General features: G+C 47.6%; 1 protein-coding gene across 4 annotated transcripts in view; it reads left to right on the top strand.

Annotated features, from left to right (window-relative positions):
* The window catches only part of cpeb3 (cytoplasmic polyadenylation element binding protein 3), a gene marked incomplete at its 5' end in the record, with an annotated part of 44,034 nt that overhangs the window by 9,231 nt on the left and 11,115 nt on the right, over window positions 1-23,688 (top strand). For 2 of the 4 annotated variants that reach the window (XM_080550223.1, XM_080550221.1), the window contains 4 exons: window positions 4,769-4,825; window positions 11,361-11,384; window positions 14,984-15,151; window positions 16,138-16,227. In XM_080550223.1, coding sequence (XP_080406349.1) covers window positions 4,769-4,825; window positions 11,361-11,384; window positions 14,984-15,151; window positions 16,138-16,227 — 339 coding nt within the window. The remainder of the gene's footprint in view (window positions 1-4,768; window positions 4,826-11,360; window positions 11,385-14,983; window positions 15,152-16,137; window positions 16,228-23,688) is intronic. The other 2 variants (XM_080550222.1, XM_080550220.1) reach the window with 1 other exon arrangement.

The following is a 23,688-nucleotide window of genomic DNA, read 5'->3' as shown; positions in this document are numbered from 1 at the left end:
CTGTACCCCTATACCCACACATACACACACCTACTGTACCTCTATACCCACACATACACACCTACTGTACCCCCTATACCCACACATACACACCTACTGTACCCCCTATACCCACACATACACACCTACTGTACCCCCTATACCCACACATACACACACCTACTGTACCCCTTTACACACACCTACTGTACCCATATACCCACACATGCAAACAGCCTGCATTCCGTGCCAAACACTTCCACATAAACACTCTTTCTCACAGACGGTGACTCATTAACACATAAACATATTCATAACATATTCCCCCTCCAATGTTTTGCTCATCGACACACAACAGAAAGAATGCTGTCTCTGTGGCTCACACTGCACTTGAACACTTTACACTATCGCCAGCCTACCACGTCCCTCACAGTTGAACTGACTTCCTTTCGTGGACATTCATGAACAAGCGGACACACACGCAGCAACATATCTTTTTCTCAGCTGGTTCTCCCTCACATGAAATGCCACTGTATGTGGCTCATTTACAAGTAGATCATAGTCTCTCTGTTTGCCTTTTTCTCAACGTAAAAAAACAAAAAGGGATATTCATGTGTGGCCGTTGAAATTGCCATGAGAAATGTGCAGAGAAGTGTGTTAAAAAATACATACACATAATAATAAAAGATGATTGAGTCCTTTAGATGTTTAACACTGTCTCATCTCCAAGGTTATAGTGTTTACCCTGGTTATGCTTCTTGCCACTTCAGATTGATTGGTTGCTTTTACATCTCAAGGTGTAATATTCAGGGCTCCCACGGGTCCTTGAAATCCTTGAAAGTTTGTGAATTTGAGAAAAAGAAGTCAAGGTCTTAAAAGTTTTGGAAAATAGACATGGGTCATTGAAAGTGCTTGAATTCCCCCCTCTCTCTCTCTCAAAAAAAAAATATATTCAAAAATGTTTTACTTCAACTCATCAACTAGTTCTGTCTCAAACTATACCGTGTTGGGTCCTTGAATTTGAGGGAATTGTGTCTTGAAAGGGGCTTGAATTTGATGTTTCAGAAGGTGTGGGAACCCTGAATATTGTTGGCATTGGTGCACTTGCTGGTCATTACACTGTGTGATGTTTTGTTTTATTCATTTTATGTTTCCATCGAGGACCACTTTGGAAATAAGTGTTTTAAATAATGCTTTCAAGTGCCATCCTCTGGACATTACTTAGTGTCATAATGTGTAAATGATGCTATTTGTAAATTTCCTAATAAAAAATAAATTAAAATTAAAAATCAGGGTACAGCACACGATTTTAAATTCCATGTGCCCTTGTCTTGTGTATTACCAGAACAAACTCTGCACAGAACTAGGCTTCCTTTCTAAGAAAACATGCAGAAACATTGTTAAGCCCAGAAAAGGTTTGTTTGTCTTAGTTAGTTTATTGACCAGATCATCGGTCAATAGATGAGGTAAAGACAAGTCAGCTTTTATCAGGAGGGAAACAGGAAACAAGCATAACCCAAGATCAAAATAGTTAGTCATATTAGGCCTAGTCAAACCTTAAACATAAGCTAGGTTAGTGAAGAATGAGGATTTAGTAGACTTGGAAGGATAAGATATAGGCCTAGCCCCGATGTTTAGGTTACTGTCTCAGTCCCTTAGAGACAGAAGATCCCCTCTGCAGGAGAGTCTGGAGGGAGGGAGGGGCAATGTCAACTTTTCCTCTGGGGTCAGAGAGAGGTCATGGCAGCCGGACCCTAAGGTGAAAGGTCATACTCCAGACCTTTAGCCAGTCTGGACCAAGCTGGCTGATGAGCTGGACTTGACCCTGAGAACTGCAGACACCCCCCCCCCCCCCCCCCCCCTCGACTGGGTGACATGTAGGCCTGCTCTATTAGCATCTTGTCATCTTTAGCATCTTGCCTAATTGTTTTACGGGAGAGAGCATGACTGAGGGGCTCTTTAACGGTAGGCTAAAGCCTGAGTTTGAATTCAGAGCCCTTCCCTCCTAGAAGTGTTTTCGTCAGGAGGGTTGAACATTTCCACACCTCTCTCCTCTGCCGTGCATCTGCCTCCCCGCCACTGCTGCTCTGGCTTTTCCAGAGGCAGGTTATTGGGGGTTTTAATACCCTCTTTAATGTGGAACAGAGGGCCAGAATGTGGCTGAGGTAGCGTAAGGGAGAGGTCCTGGTGTGAATCATGGCGTGATGATCACCACATGGAATCTAGAAGAAGTTTAACCCTTTACCATCATACTCTGTTTTTTGTAAATACGCTTCTCGAGATGAGCGCCAACCACTGAAAAAGCAGTCCATGTAATCCCCCTGGTTAGCCAACTCTCAACGGGGCTAGACTCTGGGACTGACATCGTCAGTGGTGACACGAGGCCTTACTCTGTCCCTGTCCTGTCCCTCTCTTCCCAGGTTTGTAGTTGGCTTGCACCAGACCTGTATTTAAGTCCTATATCCATCCTGTCCAGTTGTCTTAACCCCTACTCCTCCTCACCTCATCCCCCATCTAGGAGGGTGCTCTGAGGTCATTTGTTCAGTCTAGGGGACTTGTTGGCTTTGTTCCGAAGGAAACGGATAACATGTATTTCCAGAGCCCAGGCCCACTGATCACACGCAGCAGTCTGAGAATAGCCACAGCCCTCGATGAGGAAATGTCACCAGAGCAGCTACCCCGTAGCCCTGTCTGTGAACTGGGGAAACAGATGGCACACGCCCAGGGCTATTTCAAGGATGAGTGTGGGGCAACTTGTCCCCTGGGTCACCAGAACGCCTATTTTAGGGAGAGAATAGAACTGACCCGATCACTATCTGGGAGGCACCTCTCCCCCCCAGGGTAACCGTATAGTCTGAAGCCTGAATGTTGTGTTTGTCTGTAAGCTAACGCTCAGATACTGCTGGCAACGTGTTGGAACAATTGATCTGTGGTTGATTTGAAAACTTTGGAGAAACCGGTTGCCAGATCGACTGTCGGCGGGTGCATGAGGACACAGCACGCTGTGTTCGCTTCCTTTTGAGTGCGTCTATTACTTGCCTGAAAAGCACACATTATGAGAGTGAGTGGATTTGATCAACTGTGGCGCAGGAGGTAGAGCTGCCGTCTAATGATCGCAAGATTGGCAGATCGGCGGTTCGAGGCCCGGCTGACCACATGTCAGTGTCCTTGGGCAAGACACTGAACCCCAAATTGCTCCCAGTAAGCGGGCCGGTGCCTTGCATGGTAGCTTGCCGCCATTGGTGTGTGAATGTGTGTGTGAATGGGTGAATGAGAGGCCGTTGTAAAGCGCTTTGATTAAAGGCGCTATATTAAGTGCAGTCCATTTACCATTACTCATCACCTTGTTGACATTGCTTGATTATGATTTTAGAGAGAGGCCTATGGCCTGCTGACTGATTAATTTACAGTACCTACAGTAGTTAGCAGGGGCGTCATTTCACTTTTATTTTCGTGTCGAAGGGGCCCCATAACGAGTCAATGGAAAATGTGGATAGTGATAGACTACCTTAACATTTGGAATACTCGTTTCATATTTAAAAGGGGTAATATGTATATTTGACTATTTATTTTAAAACATTTTCATATACCGGTATTAAAACCCCTACAGTCTAAAATCTCATCTAGAATGGGTTCATAACCCACGTACCCTAGGCAAGTTACACCACTGGTAGTTAGGCTGCATTAGTTCTGAGTATTCATTTGACATCCTGTTGTTGTTTTTTCAAGTGTAAAACCACTAAGATACCGTTATGTTACAATTCTGCCACCTTAATGTCTTGTCTCTTTAAACCATGCACTCATTTGTTAATAATACCTGTAGGTGTGTGTGTGTGTGTGTGTGTGTGTGTGTGTGTGTGTGTGTGTACCCTGTTTTTCTGCTGAGTGACTGGCTGAGAAGAGTGAGGAAACCCACATCTGCTCTCATCTCTTGAGCGGTTGGAGGGAGTTTTGAAACGTTTGATGCGTTGCAACACAACTGATCTGTCTCTCACAGTTGAGGCTACACATAAACCGACGTATATGCAAACACCAAACCAAGATGGCTTCTTTTGTCTTTCTGCGGTGTTAAGGAGAGCTGCACTGTGTGGCAACCTACGTCTGTTGGGCTGACATGTTAGTCGATGGGTTTCTCTTGAGCAACTGATGTGTCATTTCGACGTCTGCCTTTGTCAAGCGAGGTTGCTGAACCGTTCGCATTTTCTTGTTGGTTTCTGCTGCCCATGTGCTCAATAACCAGCCAGTTTAGGCTTGTTCATGAAGGGTGTGTCACTGTGGGTGTCGTTCAGTGATGAAGACAGAAACCTTTGGTCTTTTTCAGCAAAGACCTGTTGCTTGAGTGTAGGGCATGTCCCCAGCACCCTGCCGGGGCGTTGATGTGATGATGCTTTCACATTTTCACCACAGAAGAATGCATGCTCTGTCAAAGTGTGTGGGTGAGAGAGAGAGAGAGAGAGAGTGCGAGAGAGAGAGAGATGCCTGTCTCAATGTTGCTAGTATGGAACAACAATGGGCTATAAAGAGTTGTGTAGGCGCAGACTTTGGGTCAAATGATGAAAATATTTTCAACCCTGGGCGTTTTGTTTGATCCTGCTTGTAGTGCCAAGATGGGCAAGTTTAGCTCTTCTGTCCAGGCAAACACAACCAGCACAGACAGGCTACGTCTTTGAAATCATAGTCATATTTTGGACCCAGGTCTGACACATGGCATTGTGTTTGGAAGCGTGTGTCTTTTTAAAATGTTTTTTGTAATGCATGTCGGTTGTAATGTGTGTTGTTTTCTCTACAGGACGTATGGGTCTTAACTTCCACCACCCTGGAGCGGACCACATCATGCCGTTGAACAGTGAGTACCATTCCACGTGGTGTGAATTGCCCTCTATGAACAGCCTAAGTCATACTGCTCATTTTTCGATGTATGTGTTACCTCAGAATGTAAGAGTAGACACCTTTAACCCACCTATGAACGTATGCTCCGTGATGAGGTTCCATACTACTACACAGGGTCACAAATGCCAACCGTTCCTAAGCCGGTAACCCCTGCCAAGTGGTACCCCCCCCCCCCGACACCATTACCCTACCATGGACCTCTGGGGAGAGACAGAAAGACACAGTCAACCTCTGAATACTGCTTCTAAAAATAGCCGACCTGTAAGACTAGCTTCCCCCACTGTTCCCCCTAGCTAGCTAGCGAGCAGATGGTAGACAGCCATAGGAGACAGGCCCAGAGATGACATGCACTGCCCAGGTCACATGGTTCAGGTCACATGGTTCAGTTCCAGTGTAGGCTCCAGGCTGAGGGCCGTTTCAATAAACAAACAAGTGTATGGTAAACGTGTTGTCCCATGAACGACCTATACTACTGCCCCTCCTAGTGTTGTGGCGAATTATTCACATATGACTGAAAAGTTACCGGAAACTTGTAGTGCTTTATTTGATCGGAAGGATTGTGACAGTATTATTGACAGTATTTTGAAAAGTCAGTTGGCCAAAAGGTTTGTACTCTCCTCTTTGCTCCCCTATGTATTATGATGTTTTTAACATTATTTAAAAATAATAACAACCTATTACTTCAGCCAAACAGTTACAAGATCAAATCAAATCAAGTTTTATTTGTATAGCGCCGCATTTCTCACAAAATGTGACTCAATGCGCTTCACATGATGACAGAGCCGCAAGCAGGCAAAGGCAAAAAACCTGTAAACCTGTACACTGTAAACCTGTACACTGTGCATCCAGCGACCAATCAATCCATAGTCCCCTCCCCATGTTCATCATGGGGGACAACAAACACAGCAGCTACAACCTACGGTAGTGTACTTCCAGTAGTTACTATGGTGATACTTTGTTGTTCTAGTTACATTCATTACCCACTAATTGGTTCATTACCAACCAACCAGTGGAGAGATTGGAGTGACCTCCAGTGAAGTGACATGCCCTTAAGTACAGCAGTTCAGTGTCGGATTGAATACTACCCTGAAATCTTTTGACACATTTATTATTCCCCACTCTTGGTTAGGTTTAGGGGTGAGGATAGGTTAGGATAGGGTTAAAGTTAGGGATATCTTTCAGGGGTGCAAACCTGTCACCTTTCGGTGAAATTTGCCGAAAATCTCATCCAAGTCGCATGTTAAGGTCAGGGCCGTTGCTACTCACACGCGCTTCAATGTTAGACCACGGTTAATGCTAGCGCTATCCATCTACCACCGCTAGTGCTAGGCTATCCATGTATCACTGTTAGTGCTAGCTTAGTTTTCAGGCAAAAAAAATAGTTGTCACCTTTTTGGGCCATCACCAGTTTGATCTCTGAACAAACCGGACAAGCAGCCTATGACAATTCTCATTTGGTCATGTAGGTGTACCCCCCCCCCCCCCCAGGGCACTCTCATATTTCAGAAGTGTGTCACTTTCCTCTTCCTACAATGTATTTCTCTCTCAGTTGCTGTGGCTGGAGAGTAGCCTCAGCCTTTCAGTCTAAAGATCTGTGAAAGTGTCTGGTGGAGTGCAGACCTCTGGGAGTTGTAGTTGAGCTCTGGTTCTCCTCAGTCACCTGGTTTCATTTTACAGCAGGGGAAGTGGTGGAGGAGGAGGAGGAGGAGGAGGAGAAAGGGAAAGGGAAAGGGAGAAGAGGTCCAATAGAAAAGCTTCCTGACAACACCTTTTTACTACTGTCACCGCTTAACAACTCTGCAGTGTTTTTGTCTTCAATTTGTTCTTTTTCTTCATCGTCAATGTCAAAACGTTTGTGATTGACGTTAAACAGCTGTGTCGGAGGGTTACTCTCTAGCGCAGATCTCTGTTTGTCCCTGTTGGCTGCATTTGGCGATGTTATTAGACCGCAAGTCTCTGAGTGGAAGGGAAGTGGTTAACACTCCTGTTAATCTACTGTGTTGACTTCATCTCTCTCCGTCGACTTGCGTGAAGCCGTATAGAAATCTGTGAGAAATACAGTACATCCTCTCTTTTTGTTGGTCTACCCACTTGTTGTGGCTCAGATAGGGGGGGTGGGGGTGGAACTGTAGTCAACAGAGGACTACAACATGGAGTTATGGGTAATGATGTTCTCTAGGCTGTGTTAGGGGGGCTCCTCTCTATACGACAGTGCTTTGAAGCTGCATAGACACACACTCATCAAGCCCATGGGATCCACTGCTTTTGGAATCTACTCACCCCTCCCCTCTTCTCATCTCCCCCCTTTCCTCTCCCTCACCAGGGTGACCTGAAACACTACTTCCTATATCAGAGCCTTTCACCTTCGTCTCCCCTTGTTGCTAGGTGCCTTTGTCTCTCGCGGGGCTAGACAGTGAAGAGTATAAAGCAGAGAATCCTGGTCGTCTAGTCTGTGCTAAGAAGCCTAATCGTTTTAATGAATACTCAGTGAGAGAAGGGGCCTGGAGATAATATCTCCTTCAAGAACAGACACCGAGACACACACACACACACACACACACACACACACACACACACACACACACACACACAATGGCTCTGGCACAATGAGGCCCATATTGCTTTTAGGAGAAGGTCGCCTGCTCTGTGTCTGTCTGGTATTGTGGCTACTGAGGTGAATATAAAATCCTTGTTATTCTGTGGCCTCATATGTTACTTTTTGCCTCTTACGTCTTGTTAGAATTTCCAGAGGCTCATTAAGGAACGATGCCTGGTCATCCCAGACCGGCTGTTTAGCCTGGTCATCCAGACTGTCTGTTTAGCCTGGTCATCCTGACTGTTTAGCCTGGTCATCCTGACTGTTTAGCCTGGTCATCCTGACTGTTTAGCCTGGTCATCCAGACTGTTTAGCCTGGTCATCCCAGACTGTCTGTTTAGCCTGGTCATCCAGACTGTCTGTTTAGCCTGGTCATCCAGACTGTCTGTTTAGCCTGGTCATCCCAGACTGTCTGTTTAGCCTGGTCATCCAGACTGTCTGTTTAGCATGGTCATCCAGACTGTCTGTTTAGCATGGTCATCCAGACTGTCTGTTTAGCCTGGTCATCCAGACTGTTTAGCCTGGTCATCCCAGACTGTCTGTTTAGCCTGGTCATCCCAGACTGTCTGTTTAGCCTGGTCATCCCAGACTGGCTGTTTAGCCTGGTCATCCCAGACTGGCTGTTTAGCCTGGTCATCCAGACTGGCTGTTTAGCCTGGTCATCCAGACTGTCTGTTTAGCCTGGTCATCCAGACTGTCTGTTTAGCCTGGTCATCCCAGACTGTCTGTTTAGCCTGGTCATCCCAAGCTGTCTGTTTAGCCTGGTCATCCAGACTGTCTGTTTAGCCTGGTCATCCAGACTGGCTGTTTAGCCTGGTCATCCCAGACTGGCTGTTTAGCCTGGTCATCCCAGACTGGCTGTTTAGCCTGGTCATCCCAGACTGGCTGTTTAGCCTGGTCATCCCAGACTGGCTGTTTAGCCTGGTCATCCAGACTGTTTAGCCTGGTCATCCAGACTGGCTGTTTAGCCCACCGTCATTGTCACGCCAGACAGCGTGCGCTCATGGCAATTGACACATTTTAATATTCTAGCTTTATATTCAACAACTAATCAGCCACCCCGTGTAACATCTGTCTGCATCAAACTGTTTGCGACTCCACAAGGCCTGTCTGGCTTGATAACGGCCAGATCAACATTCAGGTGTGTGGTGTAGGTGGGCTTAAAGTTAAGGAAATATACCGTACACACCAGTATACTCCCACATGCTGGCCAAATAATAATAATAGCATTGCCTTTGGTCGGTATTTGCTTATGTATACGAAGCTGAGGTTCGTTCAGAAAAACCAGGAGCGCAGCTAATGAGTACTGAGAGAAAGGGCAGCGATCTAGCCTCTAGTTATTAGAGTGAGCGTTGTTGTTGGGCTTATCTCTGTCTGCCGTACCTTTGGCCTCCTCTCCTAGATTGGGATCTACGTACCCAGCCTTTCACCCAGAGCGTTGCCCTTCCCAGAAGCCCTCAGGCTGCCGGTTATCGAGGAGGAAGTTTCCACTCCTGCCTGGCCCTGCCTCGGGGGGGGGAAACGGCTCTAATGTTTCACCCCCCTTCAAACTTATGACTAACCAGAGCGACTTGTAGACTTCACTGTGTCCCTACGCCTGTATCAGGGTTTCCGTTAGAAAAAATTGCCGCCGGACATCGTGTCCGGGAAGATTTCAATTTACCGGACAAACGTGATATATTCCAGTCATCATATTAAAATATAAAAAAAAAAAAAAAAAAAAAAAAAAAAAAAATCTAATATAGCTGTTTGTCGCGGTGATTACTGTTGTGTAGCGGCCTATATATGCCATTTAATGTCTATTTCTCATCCGATACGATTAGATGCGAGCTATATAATATATAATAATATAACATGATTCGCATGCGCGCTATGCCATTATGTCCAGCGCTGAACGGGCGCCTCACTGGGAACTGAACAGACAGCATCGATCAATGAACAGACTCCACATTACGTTAACTGAAGTTTGTTAAATTGTTTGGGATTAATGTGAGTTTTCTATTTTCTCTTTCCAGTTTTACCCTTTTTTTTATCAATGAAACAACGGCATTTCTATAACCAGGTCTCGCTGGTTGGGAAGGCATTTCGTTTAGCTGCCTGTCAAATCATACTTAATCGGACTCGGGAGTATGTCAATGAGGAGAACATAACTGTTTATTGAGAAACAATAGGCAGGCTGGGATACGTATATAAAGAAATACCACAATGTCTAGATGTATAACATTTTATTGAACAGTGCAAGCATGTAGGCTTCTGGCGTGACATCGTACCCCTAACGTTCTTAGGGCTTGTTTGAAAAGCTTAGACTGAAAGTTAGTGCCCTGGTCAGATTGTATAACAAGAGGAAGACCGAATGTGGAAAAAAACGTTGTTAAAGCTTTCACCACTGAGCTGGCTGATATGTTACGCAACGGAACAGCTTCGGGAAAACGAGTAGCAGCGCACATAATAGTAAGCAAATACTGACTTCCACTTTTAGTCCTAGGCAAAGGTCCAACACAATCAATTATTACACGTTCAAATGGCTCCCCTATAGCAGGAATGGGATGCAATGGTGCGGGTGGAATGGATTGATTAGGCTTACCCGCCATCTGACAAGTATGGCAACAGCGGCAGTGCTTGGCAACATCCGCCTTCAGTCCGGGCCAAAAGAAATGTTTCAATATCAGCTGATAAGTTTTAGTTATACCTAAATGTCCTGACCACTGGCTCTCATGTGCTACAGATAACACCTGTTGTCTATAACCCACAGGCACAACCACTTGTTTTACAGTATTCCACTCACAACCATTTGCATTAGGAGGAGACCATTTACGCATTAATATCCCATCGTTAAGGAAATAAACTACGTTGCCCCCTATTTCAGATTCCTCACTAGCTGCATGTAAAAAACATTTGTTTAATGACTGATCAGCTACTTGAGCGACACGCAATCGCTCGCCGGTTACAGGCAGAGATAGGCTGTCAGCGGATGGTATGGTAGGACTCGGGGAGGATGGTAACTCTACCACTTTCTCCCTGGGAGAAGCTGAAACAATCGGGTTCTCATCCCTTTCAGAAAAGGCTTGCATAATCACACTATCACAGAGAGAAACATCGCTATCCTCCTCTCTGCCTCGACTCGATTGTGCACGAGTTATAGCGCACACCGGAAACAACCGCTGTTTCGCATAGGCAGCCTACACATTAGGAGTCATCATCATGCCGGTGTCAAATCATATCATAATAAAATAAATACATAGCCTATATATTCGTCTTTTTTAAAATAGAAGGAATCAGAATGTGAACTTTAGCGAATTGTATTCAAATTGTGCTTAGAGGGAATTATTTTCACCGGACATTTATGTCCGACGAGTTTTAAATTTGTCGGACTTCATCAACTTTTACCGGACAATGTCCGGGAATTACCGGTTAACGGAAACCCTGGCCTGTATGCTGTCCCACAGTTCATGAGTATTCATAGCAGGGAAACATTTGGAGATAAACACGTCTGAGATTGTGATCTGAGTTGTGGCGGTGCATATCAGGGCTGTGTGGCGGACCTCAGGCCTGTACAGGTGCATATCAGGGCAGTGTGGCTGACCCCGGGCCTCTACAGGTGCAGCAGGTTTACTGTGGGGCCACGGCCAGCCTATAATGATCCTCCTGTTGCAGATGGTTAGGTGTGGTCGTCTGCAGTGTCTCTGTTGCCATAGTGATGTTTCTGGTTGGCTTCCCACAAAACCTATGTCTCTGTCTCTCTCTCCCCCCCCACTCTGTCTCTCTCTCCCTCTTCTCCTCTCTGTCGCTTTCTCCCTCTTCTCTTCCCCTCTCTCTCTCTCCCTCTTCTCTTCCCCTCTCTCTCTCTCCCTCTTCTCTCTCCCCCTCTTCTCTTGCCTACTGTGTTCACAAGCAGCCAGGAGCTATGGTCGCAGAAGAGGTAACGTGTGGCGTTTTCTCTGTGTTTCTGCTTACCAAAATGACGGGGGGGCATGAGGGCAATTGCTATCTCTCCTGGGGAACCACGGGTTCTAGTGTGATGTCCAAATCTGCTTCCATCTGTGCCGTGATTGGATGAAATGATATTCATTTACGCACCTTTTACATTTTTCACTTCATTTCTTAAACCTTTTGTTTTGCTTAATGAGAGAAAAATAATTGTTTGCAAAAGTCACAGTGCTACTAGCGGTGATGTACAGGTGCATTTAAAATGTTATATTGTGGAAAAGTTCGTTATTTTCTGTAATTTAATTCAAAAAGTGAATATATTCTAGATTTGTTACACATAAAGTGAAATATTTCAAGCCTTTTTTGTTTTAATGTTGATGATTACAGCTTATATATGTTGATTACGTTTTTATATATGTTTATTAAAATGTTTTCACTTAATGTTCTTATTCCTGTTGTAAAGCACTTTGAGCTGCATTTCTTGTATGAAAGGTGCTATATAAATAAACCTTTACTTACATACTTGCTTACTTACAACTCATGAAAATCCAAAATCCAGTTTCTCAAAATATTAGAATATTATATAAGACCAATAATTTAAAAAAAAGGATTTGTAATACAGAAATGTCGGCCTTCTGAAAAGTATGTTCATTTATGCACTCAATACCTGGCCTGGGCTCCTTTTGCACGAATTACTGCATCAATGCAGCGTGGCATGGAGGCAACCAGCCTGTGGTTAACTGCTCCTCCTGAGACATCTTCTGACCCTCACCACTACGTCTCCTAAAGACACCCGCTTTCCCCTCTACTGTGTCCCTAAGAACTTCTATTGCCCCCCTTGTACTGTCTCTCAGTTTCTCCAGTAAATAAAAATAAAAATAAAATATTTTAGAAGAAGGTGATAGGGAGAAGGTTTTTCCTTCTATCAGTGGCCCCGGGCCCGAGCTAGATTACTCTTCCTGCAACGAATGGTGGATTGCTGATTCACATGCTTAGTATTCAAATGTATTGATTGTAAGTCGCTTTGGAATAAGGCGTCTGCTAAATGCCAAAAATTTAAATGTAAAAATGTGGCACTGCTGAGGTGTTATGAAGCCCAGGTTGCTTTGATAGCGGCCTTCAGCTCGTCTGCATTGTTGGGTCCGGTGTCTCTCATCTTCCTCTTGACAATACCCCATAGATTCTCTATGGGCTTCAGGTCAGGTGAGTTGGCTGGCCAATCAAGCACAGTACTACCATGGTAATTAAACCAGTTACTGGTTGTTTTGGCACTGTGGGCAGATGCCAAGTCCTACTGGAAAATGAAATCAGCATCTCCATAAAGCTTGTCAGCAGACAGAAGCATGAAGTGCTCTAAAATCTTCTGGTAGACGGCTGCGTTGACTCTGGGCTTGATAAAACACAGTGGACCAACACCAGCAGATGACATGGCACCCCAAATCATCACTGTGGAAACTTGACACTGGACTTCTAACATATTGGATTCTGTGCCTCTCCACTCTTCCTCCAGACTCTGGGACCTTGATTTCCAAATGAAATGCAACATTTACTTTCATCTCAAAAGAGGACTTTGGACAACTGACTAACGGTCCAGTTATTTTTCTCCTTAGCCCAGGTAAGACGCGTCTGACGTTGTCTCTGGTTCAGGAGTGTCTTGACACTAGGAATGCAACACTTGTAGCCCAGTTCCTGGGTTGGTCTGTGCGTGGTGGCTCTTGAAGCACTGACTCCAGCCTCAGGCCACTCCTTGTGAAGCTCCCCCAAGTTCTTGAATCGGCCTTGCTTGACAATCCTCTCAAGGCTGCGGTCATCCCAGTTGCTTGTGCACCTTTTCCTACCACACTTTTCCCTTCCAGTCAACTTTCCATGGATATGCAGACGAGCTGAAGGCTGCCATCACAGCAACCTGGGCTTCATGACACCTCAGCAGTGCCACAGGCTGGTTGCCTCCATGCCACGCTGCATTGATGCAGTCATTCGTGCAAAAGGAGCCCAGGCCATGTATTGAGTGCATAAATGAACATACTTTTCAGAAGGCCGACATTTCTGTATTATTAAAAAAAAAAAAAAAGGCTTGAAATATTTCACTTTGTGTAATGAATCTAGAATATATAAAAGTTTCACTTTTTTTATTAAATTATGGAAAACAATGAACTTTTCCACGATATTCACATGCATTGAGATGCACCTGTACATGGCTATATCCATATCAACATGGCTTCTGCTTGTGGATCCTCTATAAATAAATGAGTATCTCATCTGGCATACTGATTAATCTGCCATCTCCATGTGTCATTTGTGTTTGTTACTACTTGTAATATGTGTTTGTTACTACAGACCCTGAATTACAGCTCAGTAAGTCTGCTTATCTGAAGGATATCAAGTCACTATTCAGTTACAATGTTAACATGTAGGCCTAATGAGGGTCTTTTACATACAAATCATATATTTCAAAGCACCACTCAAGACATATGTGACAGAGTCTGATCATTTGGTCCTCATGTCGGGATCCGATGTAATGATCTGATTTTTCTTTCGAAAAATGTGAATACATTTCCGGGTTGTTGAAAATCAATGACACATCGCTAGTCAACTAACACAGCTTGTTTGGTGAGCCTGCTTACAATGTAAAGTAGTGTTCTAGTTAACTAGGTAGCAGTGGGGATTACTCACCCAATCCATTGCATTGCAGCATTTTGGCTTGACTAGCGAGTTTGTGTCGTGATTCTCAACAACGTTGAAACGTAGCTCCGTGTTTCAAAAGAAAAGTCTGAACATTTTGATTGGTTGCCGACATGCGGACCAAATGATCAGACTGTGTCACGTATTTCAAAGCACCCCTCAAGACAGTCACCTGCAGGACATGACCTACCACAGTGTATGATTACTGTATTCTACTGGTGCTACTGTGGCCCATGTCTCACCCTCCAGCCCTCTGCACCAAGTGCACTTCCTGTGTTTTCACTAGGGTTGCAAAATTCCTGTAAGTTGGGAAACCTTCCGATAATTTCCAAAGTTCCCCTATGGGTTTCAATATTGGAAACTTTGGAAATGATCGGGAAGTTTCCCCAAACTTACAGGAATGTTGCAACCCTAGTTTTCAGTCCACCCTAGTCCTAGACGCTGGACTGGACAGGCCGCAGGGGGGAGGCGGTGAGGCCATCCAGTTGCCTTGTGCTCATTTCTCTCCCCTTCTCCTGAAGTATGCACTTTCCCAAATGAATTTAAAAGCACGCAGTAGAAGTGGTCTACACAATGGACAACCATTACACCAAGTACACCAAGTACACCCATTCATCCCAGTTTAAACCCATGTTGCGTCTACCTGAAGTGCTTACTTCAGGGTGGAGAGATGAGACGTGGAAGGGGTTTGAAGAAGGAGCTGTCGCAGCATGATGGTGTCAAGTGCTTTTACCTGTGCTTTTGTCTGTTATTGTTACTATAGTAAGGCCACGTATCCATCCTTTCTCTCATATTCTCCTCGGTCTTCTTCTTCCTCTTCTTTTCCCTCCACCTCTCCTCCCTCTTTCTCCCCCTGTTTCTCTCTGGCCTGTCCTCCCTCCCTCTCTCTCTCTCTCTCTCTCTCTCTAGGCCGTTCTTCTCTGTTTCCCTTTGAGGATGGGTTCCTGGACGACAGCCATGGCGACCCCTCTCTGACCCCGGGATTAAACTCGCCCACCCGCTGTCAGAACGGCGAGAGGATGGAGCGCTACTCCAGGAAGGTGTTTGTGGGAGGGCTCCCCCCTGACATTGATGAAGGTATGGAGGACACGTTACATAACCACACAAGCACCAAAGCTTTAAATGTTTTGAGAGACAAAAATCTATAAAATCCATTGCAGATCCATTGCACAGAAATAGTTTGATTGTACAAGTCTGCCCTGTTACTTTGCTGGTTCTTCGTGCTTAACACTAGAACAGCCGTGCCTTTTTTCACCTACTAAAAGAGCCGCTACAATGCTCAACCTGCTATTTACACACAACGACCACTAGTGAATTAGCCTGCTTCCTACACAGAAAAACTGCAAAAAAGCTTTATATTAGTTTGTGATTTTGAAAATGTAAGGATACTGGGTGGTAGAACACACTAGGAAAAGTCATGAAAGGAGGGTCTGAAATTTGATCGAGTGCAAAGATAGAACATTCTTCTTTACTCACAGGCTGTTCTCGTGTTAAGGCATGGTTCTGTCTGCATGCAGACTGTCTCTGTCAGTGGGGGAGCTGTTCTCTAGACTGTTCTCTAACTGTTCTCTAGACAGTCTAAATGCTCACTGGGTTTGATGCAAGTGAGCTGGCAGTTAGTCTGACAGCTGAGGTGATTCCCACAGTGTGTGCAGAGTGCTTTAGGGGGTAGAACTATGGGAATCTGGAATGGTGACTTTGATTAATGTGGTATTCATGAGGATTACACACACACACACACACACACACACATGCACGCATGCATGCGCTCGTGTGGGTGAGCTACACACACAGGGTTTGAACAATGCATAGGCTGGCTATGGTCTCTTGAAATATTGATAGGTTTCTGCAGCACAATGACCCCTGTGAATACAACCTGTCTGGTCTGGAGGCATGTTTACTGCAGGGTAGAGCCGCTGAACTGACACACTCAACACTTCTTAGGCATTTGTTGTGATGGTGCACCTAACAGGGAAAATGGACATGGATATCTTTTTGTTATTTTGATCACCTGTTTTACATGCACATCATATTCGTTTTTTTCTTTTTTTCCTTTTCTGAAGATGAGATTACCAACAGTTTCCGTCGCTACGGACACCTGGTGGTGGATTGGCCCCACAAAGCGGAGAGCAAGTCCTATTTCCCACCTAAAGGTAATGACAGACTCCTCCCACTCTTTCTGGAACCATCTTTTCTCAAGGAAGAAATGCTGAGTTAAGCAGGTTAGTCGTCGCTCACTGTTAGTTCTCCTCTTTCTGCATTGACCTGGTCCTACCCAGACCACCTCGCTCCACTGCATTGACCTGGTCCTACCCAGACCACCTCGCTCCACTGCAGATCCTGGAGCAAACCACTGACCGAGTCACTTCTCAGAAGCTACGCTATGCTAACACGCGGTTACGTGAGCAGTCACATAGGTCTTATGTGTTATATAGAGCACGCAAGATTGTGGCTGACCCCTCACATCCAGCTCACAGCTTGTTTGAATGACTCCCTTCTGGACAGCGCTACACTCCCTTCTGGACATTAGGTCAAAAACATCAGGCCACTTGAACAGTTTCTTCCCCAAAACCAATAATTCAATAACTCCTGATCATTGCACCTTGCATTTTACATGTTTTTGTGCAAGTTGTACAGTATATTTATTCACTCATATTGGAAGTGTATATAGTGTTTGTATTGTATATATTGAGTATTGTTTGTGTTGTCGTGTTTGTCGTGTTTGTTGTGTTTGTGTTTGTCGTGTGTTTGTGTTGTTGTATGTACTCTAGCTTGTTCAGCATGGAGAATACCAAGTCATGTTCCTAGTGCACTGCACATGGCGAATAAAGTTGAATTGAATTTAATTGAATTGAATGTGGAGGTGTCTGCAGTTATCTCATGGAAATAATGGATACACACACGATCAGTTCCTTGCTCTCACACAGACTCCCATTCACTCTGTCACTCAGGCTCACTCTGTCACTCAGGCTCACTCTGTCACTCACTGTCACTCACTGTCACTCACTGTCACTCACTGTCACTCACTGTCACTCACTCTGCCACTCACTGTCACTCACTCTGCCACTCAGACTCACTCTGTCACTCAGACTCACTCTGTCACTCTGCCACTCACTGTCACTCACTCTGCCACTCAGACTCACTCTGCCACTCAGACTCACTCTGTCACTCACTCTGCCACTCAGACTCACTCTGTCACTCAGACTCAATCTCAATCTGTCACTCAGACTCACTCTGCCACGGGCTCCTGAAGGACACTTGGAAGGGAGAGTGTTAGTGTGAATACCCAGAGAGTGTTTGTGTGAATACCCGGAGAGTGTTTGTGTGAATACCTGGAGAGTGTTTGTGTGAATACCTGGAGAGTGTTTGTGTGAATACCTGGAGAGTGTTTGTGTGAATACCTGGAGAGTGTGAAAGCTTCCTCCCAACCCTCCCCTCTCCCCTCAGTCTCGTATGGTCAGGTGATCATAGCGGAGGAGCATAGTCTTCCAGGCCATGTGTCACTGTGCTAGCCCCCAAACAGCCCTACTATGTCATATTAGGGAAGCTATTAAAGCCAAGCTGGAAATAGCTGACATTCCTCAGGCAGATGGTAATATGCTGCATCTGGGGAAGCTGTGGAACTCTCTGCCAGTTTCTCCCCTCCTCTCATTTTTTAGATTTTCCTGTGTTTTTTTCCCGGTGGTAGACATAGACCCTACATCTCATATCCAGAGTTCAGGAGGAGAAATTCAGCATCCTTTTTAGTCGTGTAAAGGCGTCTCTGGTGAGCCACAAGGAAACCACCTCTCTCCGCTGTGAAGTGCGGTGCCCGCATGTGGCGTGGTGTTGGAGGGCCACCTAGGTGTTTGAACAGCCCCCTCCCCCTCCCTTTGAAAACACGGACCCCTTGTGTGAAAACTGCTGAAACGAAATCCCTTGTTTACACCGCACTCGTAATGCGTCAGTGTGAACTTGGCGTCTTAGCGAGCTGAGTGAGTGTGTGTGTGTGTGTTCACATGGGCTCTAACTGGTGCTTTGCAGATGTGGGATTCACATCAAGTGGTCATCAATCTCTCCATATTAAATGTTCTTCCAAGCTGACTGACTGGAAGATGGTGGTCACTTTTCCATCCTGCGCTGTATTAAAATGAGCAGTTATGCGTCTCTGTACAATTATGAAACACTGTCCATATTTGGTTCTGGGATGACTCATGCTGTGGCCCATAGGCCTCGTGTGTAGGGCACGGTCCCGTAAGTTCTGAACTGAGATCAGTGAACAGACTGAGGCTAAATCTGTGACCTGTCAGGCCTGATCCCTGATGACTAGATCTGGAGTCAGTTGATGGGCCCCTGCACTGTTCCCACCTGGTACCAGAGTTGATGGGCACTGCACTGTTCCCACCTGGTACCAGAGTTGGGGTTTGGCTGTAGCGTCTCACCCTGTCTGTCTGCTGCATGATGTCACTGGCAGAGAGATTGGTCGTCATGGCGCCGCAACACACCTGCTCACTTCAGCCCTCTCCTGGCTGAAGTCAAGATTGGAGATCGAGGGAGGAGGAGGAGGAGCCGCTCTGCTAGGATTTAAACTGGCTGCTTTTAGGATAATGTGCCCAAGTGTGAACTAGGTGGGGTAAGGCAGACTGCTGGGTAAGGCAGGCTGCTGGGTAAGGCAGAGACAGACAGGGCAACTTGTTTTCAAGGAAAGCAGATGTTTTGTCTTTTCACAAGCCCCTCTCCCGTTTCTTCAGTGACCAGAATTACAGACTCCTTCAGGGTTGTCTGCTTTCTCCCCCTCCCCTCTTCCCCTCATCCACCCCCCCCTCCTGCTCTCCATTCCTTCCTCCCTCCTCCTTCTAATTACAGTGATGCCATACAGGGCTCTCTGGTGTTGGGTGAAGAGGATCATTTGTGGATACGGGTTTGTTGATATGCTGTGAGGGAGCTTTGCCAAGGTCTGCTCTCCTATCTGCTGATAATAATAGATAGGATTCTCTGATTCATTTCCTCTTAATCCCCTAGTCCTGCTCTCTGGGCTCTGAGTCCTCTTGTGGGACTGTTGGTGACAGGTTAGTTCCTGGATAAAAGGAGATTAGCTGGATGGAGAGGTGACTCTATATATTGTCAACTGACACACACGATTAAAACCTAAATCTTCTGTTTCTTTGCTGTCATGATTTCGATTTCAGAGAAAACGAACACAGCTGTTTAATCATGAGATAATCTGTGGATAATCTAGCCTGTACGGTTTGTCTGTAAATGAGGTGGGTCGTAGGGTGAGGTCATGGTCGTAGGGTGAGGTCATGCACGTGTGTGTGAGTAAAGGTCTCTGTTGTTTTGTGAGGTTATGTTTGGGTAGTTGGTGGGGTGAAGTGTTAATAATAATAATAATAATAATAATAATAATTGTAACCAGGGAGTAGCTGAAAAGGACTGTATAATTTAGGAAGGGGCTGGTTATCTAACTAATGGAGCTAAATAGGCAGTGTAGGAGGATACAGGCAGGGGGCGCCAGCAAACCGTTAGACTAGCAGTTACTATCGTTAGCATTAGCATGGGAACTAGCATTAGCATTAGCCTTGTAATTAGCATTAGCATTTAGCATTGGAACTAGCATTAGCATTAGCTTTGTACTTAGCATCAGCATACAAACAACTAACACACGGTAACGGTATCACATATGAACAACACATTTATTATACATGACTGATGTATACATCCCCAAATATACATTCCCTCCCCGCCGGCCACACACACACTCAATCACTCACTCATAGTCTCTGGCCTGAACAGGCTTATAGTCCAGGGCTGTGGTGCGCGTTGAGGCCTGGTTGGATGGCATGTGCGTCGATGAAGTTAGCCGACGAAAGGGGGGGGTGACGTAGCAACGCGGAGGGAAAGGGCCGTCTTCGTGGTCCACAACGAGGTGAAGGGCCCAGGTCCGGTGGTCCGCGTCGAAGCTCCGCTGGAGTCAGTGTTCGGTCGCAGTCCGCTCGTGGAGGCGACGATTATGTCCAGCTGGCGTCTCGCTTGGTCCAACGTTGAACAGCCGGCTGCTGGCAAGGCGGTCCAACGGGAACACAACTAAACGGGCTACAGTGGTACACTCAATAATCGCTTTCCTGGCGTCTTCAGCTGCTGCACGGTGTGCGGGCTGCTGAATCCGCCATCTTAGATCGGCTTCTCGTTACTCTCTCTCGTTCTGCTTCTCGCTCGTTCTGCTTCTCTCTCGTTCTGCTTCTCATCACACACTGACTCGCGGACTACTTCCGTCTCTTATATATACACCACCGAACCTAACATCCGGGTCACGGACACACCCCGGATATACTACGTCATCAAACATATACATAAACAGTACAATAATAATACATACACCTTCATAAAACGTACAGAATAGTATAGAAAATAACAAAGGAAATACCAGGGGCAAAATAGGGCTGGTTTGGGGAAACTAAAACTGGCACTAAACTGTGGGCCTTCACAACAGCCGCCCCATGAAACCCTCGGTTTCAGTTAACTAAAGAAGGCACACTGGCTAGGCTGCTCTAGCAGCGTGAGGCATGAGGTGATAGGACCTTGGTCACTCTGCCTGTCTGCCAGGCGGCGCGTGGAAGGGACTGGTCGATCACCAGTACCACGGCACCTTCGGACATCTTGTCTCTCTCCCTCAGCAGAGTCTTCTGCTTCTCCTCCTTCTCCAGGGCGCGGATGTGCTCCTCGAAGCAGATCAGAGCGTCTTCCTTGTCCATGTTCTGCAGCTCCTCGTACTCAGCGAAGGTGGGGTCGTCCAGCAGGTACTGCTGGGCCTCGGACCAGGTGGTGCGGTAGGTGACGTTGGCCATGTTGTCCAGAATGCTCTTCAGCGCCTCCCAGTTCCTCTTCCTGAGCTGCTTGGCTTGTTCCTTCTCCTTCTTAGCCTTGTAGGCCTTAAACGCTTGCTTCTTCTCACTCAGCTTGGGCAGGGCGCTGTAGCGTGGGTCGTTGATGATCATTCTCATGGTTTGCTCCCATGACGCGTTGGATGAACCACCATTCTCCTTCAGAAGCTCTTTGAAGGCCTGCTTGGCCTCCTCTTTTGGGTTCCACTTGTACGTTTTCTTCGCCAACTCCGGCCTTTCCTCCTTGGAGGCGTCTACAATACTGGCTGAGACTTTCATGGCTGACGTGTACTCGACGGAGTTGACGGGTGCGTCAATGCTGACCTCGGCCACGTGAGGGTGCATGGCCACCTGCAGGTGTTCCTCGGCAACAGCTGTTGCCGCCATGGCACGGTAGCGCCACCACCGGGACTCCTTAGTCTGGGAGTTGTAGTAGTAAGGCTTCCCATCCAGAGACTTATGCTCTGTCCACAGAGACTTCTTCTTTGGTTGGTCATCCTGTGGTGAACCATTTGTGGTACTAACTGTTCCAGGTGCACTGGCAGCAATAGATTCCACTCCAGGCGGTCCGGTTGGTTGGTTTGCTTCTTCGCTTCGGACATGGAGGGATGACGTAGCTCTCCCGTCTCTATCTCTCCCCTCGGTAGCGCCTTGGAGGGCCCACCCAAGCGCAGTCTTAACAGCCATCGGGCAGCCTCGTGGTCCTCTCAGCGGAGGACGGAGCGACACGATCAGGTCAGCGTTGTCCGAGCCGATGAGAAGGGTTGGCTCCGCTCCTTCTATCGGGTGTAGGTCTACTCGCCGTAGGTGGGGATATCTTGCGCGTAACCTCTCCAGGGGGTAGTCGTAGCGGGAGAGCGCTAGCTGGTCGGCGGTGAAGACATTCTGAAGCCGATGTCTATCCGACGGCCGCCCCGCCGGGGAGATAGAGAAGTTGATTCTCGCCCCGGTGACCTCTTTAAGGTCGCGACGTATCGTGCGCAGAGTCAGCTTCTCCGCAGTCCCTTGGAGCCCCAACTGGCGCACTGCCCCCTGGAGAAGGATGGTCCGTTCCGACCCGTCGTCTAGAACGGCGTACGTGTCGTACACAGCGTTGTTGTGGTGAAGTCGGACCTTCACCACCTTCAGTAGAACCTTGGAGCCGCTGCTCTGTGGCGAGTCTAGGTAGTAGACAGGGGTTTCCTCTTCCGGTGCGCGACCGGACCTAGGGCTTCTGTTGCCCTCCGTGGACCTGGCGAGGGAGACCTCGTGTAGGATGTGGAGGTGGACCTCCTCACAGCGGTTGCACTTCCTCCTCAAGGTGCAGTTCTTCGCCAGGTGGTCGCGCCCACAGTTCCAGCACCTCTTGTGCTCCTCGAGCCACCTCTGCTTGGCCTCGGTACTCAGGTTGTTGAAGTCACTGCACTCATTGAACCAGTGCTCGCTGGGGCAGTACGGACATGGCGGTGGACCTCTCCGTCCCTTTTGAGGGGGTTGAGAGGAATCCTTTCCCTCAGGTCGGGTGGTCCTCTCTCTCCGAGGCTCCTCCTCCGTGTGCAGCACTCCTACTGGGCGTCCTCTGTTCGAGCTCGGCCCGTCCCAGCGGTCTCCCTTCTCCCTCTCCTTCTTCGGCTCAGCGTAACCCATGGCGTCTACGTTGGTGTCATGCACTTCCTCCAGTAGGAACTCCGCGAAGGCAGCCATGCTCAGACCCAACTTCCCGGGGTTACGAACGCGCTGCTGCCGCCGGAACCTCTCCTGCCGGAAGCGTGGGATCTTGCGGAGCAGCCGCTCTACGTTGGAGGTGCTGTTGATCTCGCTGGCGCCAGCTGGGCCCTGCGTCTTCAGCATTCCAACCAAGGTGTGTACGCGGAGCGCGAAGTCATCCAGCGCCCGGTCATCCTTGATGGGGGCCTGCTGTTCGAGGGCTTGCAGTTCAGCAAGGGCGTGGTTCCAGGGACGACCGTAGCGGGCATCCAAGTCAGCGAGCGCTCTGGTGTAAGGTGTCGGTGCGGAGGCATGGGCCAGTACCATGTTGTGGGCTCTGGGGTTCCTCACATGCTGAAGGAGAATCGCATACTTGTAGGACTCTGAGCAGGAGTCGTCCAAGAGCGTGTCTAGGCAGATGCGTAGCTCCACATACTGGCTCCTGTCCTCGTCCTTGAAGAAGGGGAACTTGGGTCCCTCCACCTGGGGGAACATCCTGTAGTGGATCATCGGGGCTGGAGTGACGGTCTGGGTGTCCGGCCTGCATGCATTTTGGTGCACTGGAGGACCTAGGGGTGTGCTACGCTCTTGGGGGATGGCTCCCCTCCCGGGCAGCGACGCTGGCTCCCTCTGGGCCGCGTAGCGGTCGGGTCCCTGGTCCTCTTCCTTCCAGGTGGTCAGCTGGGCCTGTAGTTGGACAGTCATGGCGGGGGTCATGGAGCCATCGGCGGGGGGTTCAGGAGATGGCACTCGAGAGGGCCGTGCGGATGATGCTCTGGAGCTACGGGCCGACGGAGTTCTGCTGATGCACACGTCGCGCATGGTCTGCATCATTTCCTCCATCTTCTCTGCGTGCAGTTGCTCTCTCGCCATCTGCCTCTCCGCCGCGCGTTCCGCCCCCTCCATCTGGAGGCGCTCGCGCTCGTACTGGATGCGTTCCCTCTCTAACGCCTCCTGGCGCTGTCTCTCCGCCGCACGTTCCGCTCCGTTCATCTGGAGGCGGTCGCGCTCCATCTGGAAGCGTTCACGTTCTAGCGCCTCCTGGCGCTGGAGGCGTTCACGCTCGAA

Source organism: Nansenia antarctica (assembly GCF_963989245.1).
Source record: "Nansenia antarctica genome assembly, chromosome: 1".
Lineage (NCBI taxonomy): Eukaryota > Metazoa > Chordata > Actinopteri > Argentiniformes > Microstomatidae > Nansenia > Nansenia antarctica.
The sequence above is the reverse complement of the archived record's forward strand: the minus strand, read 5'-3'. Positions and strand labels throughout refer to the sequence as shown.